Source organism: Psammomys obesus, unplaced genomic scaffold (assembly GCF_907164565.1).
Source record: "Psammomys obesus unplaced genomic scaffold, mPsaObe1.curated_primary_1811, whole genome shotgun sequence".
In the NCBI taxonomy this organism is placed as follows: Eukaryota; Metazoa; Chordata; class Mammalia; order Rodentia; family Muridae; genus Psammomys; species Psammomys obesus.
Window position 1 is genome coordinate 28,955,235 of NW_026596079.1, and position 12,599 is coordinate 28,967,833.

The window sequence follows — 12,599 nt, forward strand, 5'->3', positions numbered from 1 at the left end:
ATATATATATATATATATATATATATATATATATATATATATATATACATATATATATATTACTATCTATTTTGGGTGGAAGAGACTAAATCTGTCTAGTATCATGTATGAAACTCAGTGTTGATTTAAGGCTAAGATTGTATGGATAGTTTGGGAACTCAATTCTATAACAACTAATATTCTTTAAACACATTTATATTTAAATCCAAAGACATATGCTGTTCATTTGCTGCACTTTGCCATTTCTCTATGTGGTCTTTTATAGTCATAAGTTAGAGTTTCTGATTTTTCTTACCTGCCTTATAGCTATACAAAGCTATGCCCTCAAATAATTATAAGTTCTTCTACCATCTGGTAGATACAGTAAGAGCAATAGTGTTTTGAAGTTTTTGATGGCAGCTGTTGGGCTGCTAGCAGGAATCATTCTTTCGAACCAAAAATCCATTTACTTTGATGCTATTATAGTTCAAAAAATATTGATCTTCCCTTGCTTGCAAACTCTTTTAAACAGGTAGCTACAGAGATTTAGACGAAAATCTATATTTCACTTTGTTCTTTCACTCAAGGTACTTCAAAAGAAAATGTTTAAAAAATGAATGGGTTAAGTGAGGTCACAGGTGAACAATGCTATATAAAGCCTCCTTATAAGAGGAGTGCTCCCTCGCACTTTCATGTGACTGGCTGTCACTGGGCTCTAAGCTCTTACGACAGCAGGGTCATGTCTTTTTAATTGACTCTATACCACGTTTATTTCATTCCACGTGCGGGCTGTATGGCTATATGTGCAATTTGTCTAGAGTGCTTCAGCAGTAGCTACTGTCTACTCAGAAAAGTCAAAGTATCTACACAGTTGCAGATACTTTGTAGATACCCTGTGTCTTCTCTCCCACATCCATTATTTTATCTGCTGAATCACCCCTGCTCCCCAACCAGTTTCCCACTCCTATATAGAACTCTTGACTTTAAGTCCAGTCTATAATTTATCTCATTTTAAAAATACTTTACCCACCTTACTTTTTTATCCTTATTTATTTTATTTACTTTCCATTCTTATTGTAGCCCCATTCCTCCTTCCCTCCCAGTCCCTACCTTGCTTTTAAATGCCTATCTACATATGTCTTTCTAGAATGTTCTGCTTTATACACTTACATGGTCCCCAAAATTGGAACACTGTAATATTTCCAAAAGTTTAGTGGAAAGGACACATGAACAGATGAGTTGATGAATGAAGAAATGAATGACTGGACAAATAGGAACACTCTACCTGAAAAAAAAAAAAAACATTAAAATAATCACTGGGTCTATTTATGTGAGGTTTGCAAAGTTAACCTACTCTTGAGCATATCTCTGCATTTTCTGACCCCATGCAGTGAAACACTTACAACCAAACTTAGAAAAAATGCTTGTGTGTTCTCTTGAATACACTTCAAAATTTAAAGAACAGGACCAGCGCTAAGGATACAGCCTAAAGGCAAGTTACAGGAGAGAGAGGAGTCACTGTGAGTTCATAAATCAGTCTTTAACAATTTGAATCACATATTCCTCATGGTTGAAATTAGGTAGAACTTGTACTTGACTTATGAAGTGCTTGTACTTGTCTTAAATATTTATGTTTTCTCTAAGAGATATTGGCTATTCTCTTTTCCTTAAAAATGCCTCCAAGTTATTTAGAAATTTATTTTTCTTGTTTTTTTTTTTATTGGATTGTTGGCAGTACTTATAAACTGCGTATTTTTGAAGTATTAGTAGTCTTCACAAGAAATGAACATATGAAAAAAAAACACAAAGGTAGAAGTCTTAACACTTGTTAGACAAAGAAACAGCAGCTCTGTGAAAGAATGGCAACAAAAAGGGGTTTGAGTAGCGCCAACATAATGTGCGGCCATAGAGAAAAGTTAAGAAAACATAGTGGAAGGTCATGTTTAACTGAGGAACTTTTTGAAGCTTTGCTTCATATAAATTCCAAGTATCCAACCATAAGCTTACTCTTGTTGTCTTCCTCGGATGAAGGGGTATTACTCACTATAGGCATAATTTTATTTCTTACAGTTTATTCACTTTGTATCCCAGCTTTATCCCCACCCTGTTCCTTCCCAATCCTGCCCTCCCTCACTCCCTTATCTCCTCCCATGCCCTTTCCCAATCCACTGATAGTGGAGAAAGTCCTCCCCTTCCATCTGACCTTAGCCTATCAGGTCTCATCAGGACTGTCTTTCATAGTCTTCCTCTATGGCCTGGTAAGGCTGCCCCTCACCTCAGAGTCATTAAAGAGCCAGTCACTGAATTCATTTGAGAGACAACCCCTGTACCCCTTACTAGGAAGCCCATTTGGAGACTGAGCTGCCACGGGCTACCTCTGTGCAAGGGGTCCAGGTTATCTATGAATGGTCCTTGATTAGAGTATCAGTCTCAGAAAAGACCCCTGTGCCCAGATTTTTTGATCCTATCGTTCTCCTTGTGGAGCTCCAGACCCTTCCAGGTCTTCCTATCGCCCCCTTCTTTCATAAAATTCCCTGCATCTGCCCAAAGTTTGGCTATGAGATCTGGTCAGTGGCAAAGAACACCATCTGTTCTTCCAAAGGTCCTGAGTTCAATTCCTAGCAAGTACATGGTGGCTCACAACTATCTGTAATGAGATCTGATGCCCTCTTCTGGCCTGCAAGCTAACATATAGGCAGACATTGTATACACTATATATATATCTTTATGATCTGTTATTCAGTGGAAAAACAGTGCACCTGCCTTTTTTCCAGTACACTGAATTCAAAATAACCAATTCATCAAAGTGGCATATTCTGATATATTAAAAGATACTAAGTTCTATGAATATCAATAGTCTCTAATATAAATCTTCATACATGGTGGGCAAGTAGTAAATATGGAAGTGAAATTAATTAGTTACATATTAAACTTGATAATTGTAGATTTTCAATCCTCTCTACAAAAACACTTATACAGCATGGTTTTGGTTTTTTCTCAGAAAAGTTTATCAACCACAGTACATTAAATAGTTTTATAAATGAAATGTGTGAAATAAATTTATAAAATTGGGAAATTCAAATTAGAACACCTTGTCTTAATTTTGCAGTTGTCACAATATGGTATATTTCTGGCCATTGTCCTGTTTCAAGAAATATAACATTAACAATAGTTCAGTTTTATGATTGTTAAAGTTGTTTCCTTTTGTTGGGTTAAAAAATACATAGTATCAATGGTAATAATACTAATCATGACTTCTTTTACACTCCAAAATATTCTACTGGAACAGGACATGATGACCTTAAAATTGTTGATCAGAGTTGTGTATAAAAGCCCAGAGAATATCATTTTTAAAAGAAAGTCTGAATATCAGTGTTTTGAAGCAAAGTGCTGTATAAAATAAATTCTGGACATGTGAAGGAGTGCAAGCTCCTTGCAGGTGATCATTGACAATGCTCGAAGGTATTGTGGTGTCCTCTAAATTTGTCATTTCAGCTCAAAAATGATAAAATACAAATAGTTTTAAGGAATAAATTAGCAACACCTTACACAACAAACATGGATTAATGATATCTAATTTAATATGTAACTATATATGTAATATAACACAGATTAAAAAATAGCATTATTTCTAAATTATTTTTGCCTTTATAGATAACACTGTACAGTTATGTATTAGTTAGCAGATGGTGTGTTGCTATATGTATCCAGCATATATTAAAACTCAGTACATATGTATACATATGCAGATTTATTTAACATTTAGTATATTCCTGAAGTGAAAAGACTCAAAATATAGAACATTTTATTACTACCTATAGTCATCTTACTCAATCATGTTGTTTTTCTCATAGTAAGAAAGATATTAATTCTGCCAAGTGTAGAAGTTTAATAATTTTAAAGTAAAATGTGCTTAACAAGTGAGCTTTGCTTAAATGCCTATGATCCTTTCGCTAACAAGAGTATCTGATTTTCACACCTGGCTGTGTTCTGTACCAGCGCTGTGAAGATTGCCACCCTGGTCTGAGTAAATTCGCCTCCATTCTGAATTTTTCGTATTGTTTTACTGAGCTTTTGTACCTAACCTGGAGGTTTTCAAAATGCCAGTGTTTTCATCTTGAATGTAAAACAATTTGTGCTTATATTATTTCACACACAGCCCTCATTATTTTCCCCCAAGCAGTTATGATTTCCTTCTCTATCTCTTTAAATGTTGACTGTGGTCTTATTTGCCTGAAATGCTGCAAGGGAGAACATAGTTTAAATTACAAGGTCTTTTCTAGCTGTGTTTTTCTGTATTTCTCAACCTTTGCAAGGCAGTTGCTCAGGGAATGACATTCCCAGGAGACTTCTTAATGTTAAGAATCAGCAAAACTGCAACTTTTACAGATCACTTTCTTTCTTTTAACCTACATGGATCCTCTGTGAAATATTTGAATTACCGTGTCAGCGTTGACAAGTTAGAGTACAATCAATGTATGGTTCTATGTCACTTTAAGGCCAGATGTTACTCTTTGGTAGAAAATCTGTTGGAATTTAAAACTAGAGTACATTACTTTAGGCATCAAGGATCAAAATCAACTTGGCAACTAAAAATAAATAAAAAGTGTAATGTAAGAGACATTTCCAAAAATTTCAGCTTCTGCAATTTAAACATATGTTTCCAGTGTTGCTCTCAAAGTACTGTTCTCAGAGTCCTCTTTTTATATTTCCTCTGACCTCCCAACCTCACCATCTCATTTATTTTAGTCTCTCTCTCTGTCTTCCCTCATCACTTTCCCTTTTCCTCCCTTTCCCCCATCTATTTTGTTCTCTTTCTCCTCTTTCTTTTTCTTCTTAGTTCTCTTCTTTCAGAGAATAAGAGAAATAAGAAGAAAAACTGGGGCTACTTTGCGATCATTGCCTCCGATTCCGGGGACTGGAAACTCTGTCCCTTACCAATTTAGCTGTAAATGATTCATAGATACTTACATTACTCCTAATGGAAGCACCATATGGTAATGAAATCCCAGCCCTGTTTTACACTTTGAGAGAGGAAATTATTAAGAAATAATAAAATCCAAAAGCACTGGGAGAATAAATAAATCCTTCTTGTGTTGAAATACTTTTTCTGTGGTAAGTTTTATTTTATCAATAAGACATAACCTGAATGAAACAGGTGTATGTTGATATGAAGTGTGGTGTGGTGGCTTTGTAAACTTGACACACTTGGAATAGGAAACCTCCATAATATTGTTTTGTGACCTTTCTATAGGACATTTTATTTTGTCATCCTGACACAAGGTGGAGTCACTTGAAAAGAGGAAATTAATGAAGATCCTTCATCAGACTGACATATGTGTATGTCTGTGAAACATTTTCTTTTCTTTCCTTCCTTCCGTCTGTCCTTCTTTCCTTTCTTTCTTTCTGAAATAGTTTCTCTGTGTAACTTTGGCTATCCTAGACTCACTGTGTAGATCAGGTTGGCCTTGAACTCATAGAGATTTACAGCCTCTGCCTCCCAGAGTTTTGGGATTACAGGTATGTGCCACAGGACCCAGTAGGACATCTTCTCTTTGGTGAATGTTTGTGGGAAGCCACAGCCCACTGCAATTAGTGCCTTCCCTGGGCAGTTTGTCTTGGGTTGTATAAGAAAGTGAGCTTAGTTAGCCATGGAGAGCAAGCCAGAAAGAGTCATTTCTGTGTGTCTTCTTTAGTTCTTGCCTCCATGGTTTTGGTGCTGTTGTTGTTTTCCTGAACTCCTACCCTTACTTCCCTTGATTATGAGTTATATCCTGTAAGATAAAAGAAACATTTTTATTCCCATGAGTTTTGTTCGTGATGTTTATTACAGTAACATAAAGCAAATGCAAATATCTCCCTCCAATGATTTATTGTGATCTGAGGATTGAAAAGATGAAATAAACCCTATCATCCTCAAGTTGATTTACTCACTGTTTGATCACAGTAACTGAAGAGAAACTAATGCACTAGTTAAGGATATTCAGAACCTAAGGAAATTCAGAAAATGTACTTATCTGAGTGTCAGAGGTCAACTATATGGAGATGGCTGTTTGATATAATGTCAGCTTTTATAATGGGACATAATCATCCCTAGAAAACAGGCAGGGAAGGGATTCAAACCAGATGTTGAGACATTGCCAAACTTTGGGCAGAGTGCAGGGAATCTTATGAAAGAAGTGGGAAATAGTAGGACTTGGATCGGATGGGAGCTCCATAGGGAGAATAGCAGAACCAAAAAAATCTGGGCACAGGGATCTTTTCTGGGACTGATACTCCAACAAAGGACCATTCACAGAGATGACCTGGACCCCCTGTAAGGATGTAACCTATGGCAGTTCAGTTTCCAAGTGGGTTCCATAGTGATGAGAACAAGGACTCTCTCTGACATGAATTGATTGGCCTGCTCTTTAGTCATCTCTCCCTGAGGGGAGAGCAGCCTTGCCAGGACATGGGGAAAGGCAGTGCAGCCACTCCTGAAGGGACCTGATAGACTGGTATGAGAAGGGAGGGAGAGGAGGCCCTCCCCTATCAGCGGACTTGGTGAAGGGCATGTGTGGAGAAGGGGGAGAGAAGGTGGGGACATTTGTGGAGAAGGGGGAGGAGGGTGGGATTGGGAGGGGAGAAGAGAGGGAGCTACATGGGGGATACAAAGTGAATAAAGTGTAATTAATAAAAATTAAAATTAAGAAAAATAAAATAGTTAAGGAAAAGGCATCAGAAATTCCATATGGTACTCTACATCACTACACCCATGTTGGCCTACATGAGAAGCTCTACATTGCTGTCCACAGAAAGCTAGGAAGTACAGTATCCTTGTAATGATGGGTCCTTGTGAGTTAGTCTTTAATCTTTAATCACTATAGAGAAAGGATATAAAACATAGAGTAATAGATGAATTTACAGAAGCATCTAACACTCATATTTTTCAACTGAAATACCTCTAGAAAAGTTTTCAGTTTTTCAAAACATATAACTGGATTATCGTCATTATATGATATTTATATATGTTCTGTATAACTATGCCATTTCATGAATGCTTATCTATTGATAACCTCATATAATTTACATGTTAATTCTACATTTATACACGATCATTTATACATACATATTAAGTCATAAGTGGATATACAGTGTCTGAGAACTCACTTTTTTGAGCCATATATACAGGCAATTGAAATGTAAAGTAGAAATATGCTCATGAAAGGAAAGAGATAAGTAAAAAATTAATGATAATTTGTATATATTTATATGTAAATACACAGTATATAATAATACTTATATATAAATATTTATATACTTTATCATTATATAAAATACATATTATACATAAATATATGCATAATACACACATATAAACATATAGGCATAATGTACATATATGTGCATAATACACACATGGACATGTTTAATACACACACACACACATAAATACACAAGACCTATAAGATCTAGGAGAAGGAAATAACAAATTTGCTTTTAGTTAGGCCTTTCTGCTGAATAGACTTTGCCAATTTTTAAATATGTGTCACTATAGTTTAGATACAGTTTGTGTGTGTGTGTGTGTGTGTGTGTGTGTGTGTGTGTGTGTGTTTTCTTTCTCGTGGGACTGAAATACAGGAAAGATAATGGAACATTTACAAATGGGGCTAAGGGGGAGTTGGCTATGTCATTGGGAGCTTATCAGTAGGGATTGACTTAGTTCCTCTGGAACTTTGAGTTATTTCTAGAGACATTTTCAGACGAATGATCTACATTTCTCAAATAAACCATCTTAATAGAAGATATGTAGTAGCAAACCTTTGCATGTCACCACCACCCCGCATCACAAGCTTTGCCATGTCCACATTTCCTGATCAACCTTTTCTCTTAAATGTACTATGTTGTCTGTTTATTGATTAAGGCTTGTGAATCTTCAGTGGGATGGTGACTTCTGGAAGGAAGAACTAATATTCAATAATGTATTCCCAACCTTTGAATATGACTTGTCACAATAAAGTGTCCAAAGAGCAATAAAATAATCTTTTAAAATATGTGAAGGAAACTTTCTCTAACCTTAGTAAAAAATATATATATATATATGTGGACATATACACTTATTTTTGATCATTAATGTATCTGTTTTAGGAGCTATCAATATAACTATACAAAAATAAATAAGCCCAGGGGGCCTGCAGAGTCTGATGAATCAACCAAGGACCACACATGGAGAGGACCTAGACCCCTTGCTCAGATGTAGTCCATGGGCAGCTCAGTTTCCATGGGGATTCCCTAGTAAGGGGAGCAGGGGCAGTCACTGGCATGAACTTGGTTGCCTACTCTTTCATGACCTACCTCTGGCAAGATGGCTTTAATGGGCCACAGAGAAGGAGGATCCAGACAGTCTTGATGAGACTTGATAGGCTAGAGTCAGCTAGTAGGGGAGGAGGACCTCCCTTATCAGTGGACTAGGGGAGGGACATAGGAGAGGAGGGAAGGAGGGAGGGGGAGCCTGGGAGGAGTTGAAGGAGGGGGCTATAGCCAGAATACAAAGTAAATAAATTGTAAATAATAATAATAATAAGCTTAGTGACCTAAAAAGAAACAAACAAACAGAGGTAGATTGTAAAGAAATATATCTAAACTAAGTTAAAACGATAGAACTGATTTAAAATTTAAAATTTAAAATCAGTTCCGCATAAAATAATTCTACATCTAACTTAGTTGATATCTCAAAGCTCTATCAGACTCATAGAGTGATTTTTTGAAAGTTTTAAAATTCAAGGATCCTGCTTTAAAAAAGAGTTGTAAATTCACTAACGTCTTTCTTTGGTACTAAAAATAGATACAAACAGGAAGAAAAATAATACATGGTGATTAACACTTAAACTTAGGTTAAACAGTAATAAAATCTCCTGGGGACTGTAGTGTTTTAGAGGAATAATAAGTATTTGTGGTTTATACTAAGGATTTACTGTTTTCAAGAACAAGTCTAGAACTGTTTTGTTAAAAAAAAAAAAGAAGAAGACTCTACTAATCGAGGTTTTGAAGCAGAGACTGAGACTCATAGCCAAACTTTTGGCAGAAAGCAGGTAATCTTAGGAAAGAAGGGAGAGATAGAAAGACATGGAGTGGGTAGGAGCTCCAAGAGGAGACCAACAGAGCCAAAAAAACTGACCACTGGGGGCCCTGCAGAGACTGATACCCCAACCAAGGACCATGCATGGGGAGGACCTAAAACCCCGGCTCAGACGTAGCCCATGGACTCATTCTCCAAGTGGGTTCCCTAATAAAGGGAACAAGGGCTTTCTCTGGCATGAACTCAGAGGCAGTCTCTCTAATCACATCCACCTGTGGGGTGCAGCCTTGAGGCCACAGAGGAAGACAATGCAACCAAACCTGATGAGACCTGATAGGCTAGGGTCAAATAGAATGGGAGGAAGACCGCCCCTATTACTGGACTAGGAGAGGGACATAGGGTGAGAAGAGGGAAGGACGGTGGGATTGGGTGGGATTGTGAGGTGATGAGGGAAGGGATCACAGCTGGGATACTAAGTGAATAAATTGTAATAAATGATAATAATAATAAATGATAAAAAATAAGTCATTGAATAATACTGACAAAATAAGTAAACTCAAAATACTTTTAGAAAAATAAAGAGTTTATGGAAATTTTCTGAAGTTTTTTTAAAATTTTTTTGTATTACTTACACTTTATTTACTTTGTATCCCTCCCCCCCCCCGTAGTTCCCCCTCTCCTCCCCTCCCAATCCTTCCCTTACTCCCCCTTCTCCACGGGTGCCCCTCCCAAGTCCACTGGTAGGGGAGGTCTTCTTTTCCTTCCTTCTGATCCTAGTCTGTTAGGTCTCATCAGGAGTGGCTGCATTGTCTTCTTCTGTGGCCTGATAAGGCTGCTCTCCCCTCAGGGGGAGGTGATCAAAGAGCAGGCCAATCAGTTCATGTCAGAGACAGTTCCTGTTCCCATTACTATGGAACCCACTTGGAGATTGAACTGTCATGAGCTACATCTGTGCAGAGGTTCTAGGTTATCTCCATGCATGCTACCTGGTTGGAGTATCAGTCACAGGGAAGACCCCTGTGCTCAGATTTTTTGGTTCTGTTGCTCTCCTTGTGGGGCTTCTGTCCTCTCCTTACTATTTCCCACTTTTTTTCATAAGATTCCCTGCATTCTGCCCAACAGTTGACCATAAGTCTCAGCATCTGCTTTGATAGTCTGAAGGGCAGAGCCTTTCAGAGGCTCTCTGTTGAAACTTGTTCCCTGTTTTCTCCTTCTTCTGATGTCCATTCTCTTTGCCTTTCTGGATGGGGATAGAGCATTTTAGCCAGAGTCCTCCCTCTTGATTAGTTTCTTTAGGTATACAGATTTCAAATGTTTTTAGTCTTACATATTTTATATTTAATATAATCATGGAGAAAAGCATGAAAATATGCAAAACAGATTGACAAATTCCAAAATAATGAAAAATTATTGAATGTGTAAATGGTGGATTGTAGGAGATACGATGCATTTTATTAACTTAAAATATTATCACCAGCAATGCAGGAGAATGGCATCTTCCTCATAGCCAACACTCATAAAATGCTTGGACTTTTGCCAACTTAATAGGAAGGAAATAATTGCTCACTATAATTTTAATTGCCATTTCCCTTATTATGAATAAACTTAAACATCTTTTAATAAAAAATTCAATTTTTCTTGTTACTCTTTTAAAAAAAAACTTTATTTTACATGTATTAAAGTTTTGTTGGTATGTATGTATACATGTGTGCCACATGTGTGCATGGTGCCTCTAGAGGCTGGAGGAGGTCATCAGATTTCCTATGAGTGGCGTTGTAGGTGTTGTGAGTTACCAGGCAGGTAGTAGAAATCTAACCCTGACCATTGCAAGTGCTGTAAATTATTTTAAAAAGATTTTCATTGTTTTAATATTAAATAAACAATTTTGGAATTATCTTTGTCAACCTTAATTTGAATATCACTTTATATATTTATGCATTGAAGTTTCACAGAGAATATACTTGATATGTATATATTGGTTTTATGTGTTCTATAGATATTTGTTTTATTAGCTAGAATCATATTTAAATAATAATTAATTCATATTTTGTTTTGTTTAAATACAACTACTAGCAAGCACAACTACCACAGTAATTTTCTGTTAGCAATCATACCTTCACACTTGCATTTTGGAGTGTCTCTGCATATGAATCAAGCTTACACCTTAATGATGCTCTTGAAATAATTTTACTTTCAACATCCTTCAAATTATCCAATAAACACTGGTTCAAGGAATATATCTCAGCAAATTGCAAATCAAGTTTTGCTCTTAAGTAGATTATTTTTGTTGTTATTGAACAGTTGAATTAACTAAAAATTACCCAAATTTCATTTTATAGGAAAGGTTTTCCACTGATTGCAGATGATCATAATGGTAACAATACTTCCTCATTCTCTAATGGTAATTTCCTGCACAATATGCAAATGATAAGAAAAATTTGGACAAACACATGTCGATATATTTGTGGGTGAATATGAATATCCGTAAAAAGCACAAAAAACATCGAAACCTTGTCATATTCTTCTGTTAAAGTACATGTTCTCTGCCACCCTAATTAGTTATAACTTCAGACTCCACTCCAGTCTGACAGGAATACACCATTTGGTTCCCAGAGAACACTATTAAATCAGTCCATAATGGTGGCACAGCAGAAATAAAAATAAGACTGGAAAATGAACCCATCCTTCATCTCTGAAGCATCATAACATTAAAAGTTCATGTTGAGCACATTTGTAATGCAGGTACCATGAATCTGTAATCTCTGAAAATTAAGTTTTGTCTTTTATTTTACAGAAATTGAGAAAGAAAGTTGTGGTGATCCTGGCACACCTTTATATGGAATCAGAGAAGGCGATGGTTTTTCTAATCGTGATGTTTTAAGGTTTGAATGCCAGTTTGGGTTTGAATTAATTGGAGAGAAATCCATTGTTTGTCAAGAGAATAATCAATGGTCCGCAAATATACCCATCTGTATCTGTGAGTACCAAATGCTTTGCTTCTAAATGGCATATGTTACCCTGTCCTTGCATATAATTGCTTTTGTAATTAATTGCAAGGAGCTGGAACCAAGTAATTATTTTTGAATGAGTAGCACTTTGTGATAGTATCTTTAACATGTGTGCTTATGCCAAATTATAAATTTCAATACAGATTTAAATAAAGTTAACATAGTTCACTTGGAAATTGCAAATATATATATTGTATGTGTTCTTCAAAACAAGTTGGTGGCATTTTAGGCTGTATATATGGCATATTTCTTATAAATTAGACATAGCTAATTCATATAAGCTTGTTTAATTTCACAAGCTAATACATACATATTTGTAATCAAAACTTCTTTATACATACTGGATATTAGCCCTCTGTCAGATGCATGATTTGTGAAGATCTTCTCCCAGTCTGTAGGCTATCATTTTGTTCTGATGACAGTGTCCTTTGCTTTACAGAAGCTTTTCAGTTTCATGAGGTCCCATTTATCGATTGTAGATCTTAGAGCCTGTGCTCTTGGTGTTCTGTTCAGGAAGTTGTCTCCTGTGCCAATGAGTTCCAGGTTCTTCCCCA

At 36.2% G+C, this 12,599-nt stretch overlaps 1 protein-coding gene across 1 annotated transcript in view; it reads left to right on the plus strand.

Annotated features, from left to right (window-relative positions):
• Csmd3 (CUB and Sushi multiple domains 3) overlaps positions 1 to 12,599 on the plus strand; it is a gene marked incomplete at its 5' end in the record, with an annotated part of 1,006,505 nt that overhangs the window by 492,942 nt on the left and 500,964 nt on the right. The window contains one exon of the mRNA XM_055626685.1: positions 11,832 to 12,014. Coding sequence (XP_055482660.1) covers positions 11,832 to 12,014 — 183 coding nt within the window. The remainder of the gene's footprint in view (positions 1 to 11,831; positions 12,015 to 12,599) is intronic.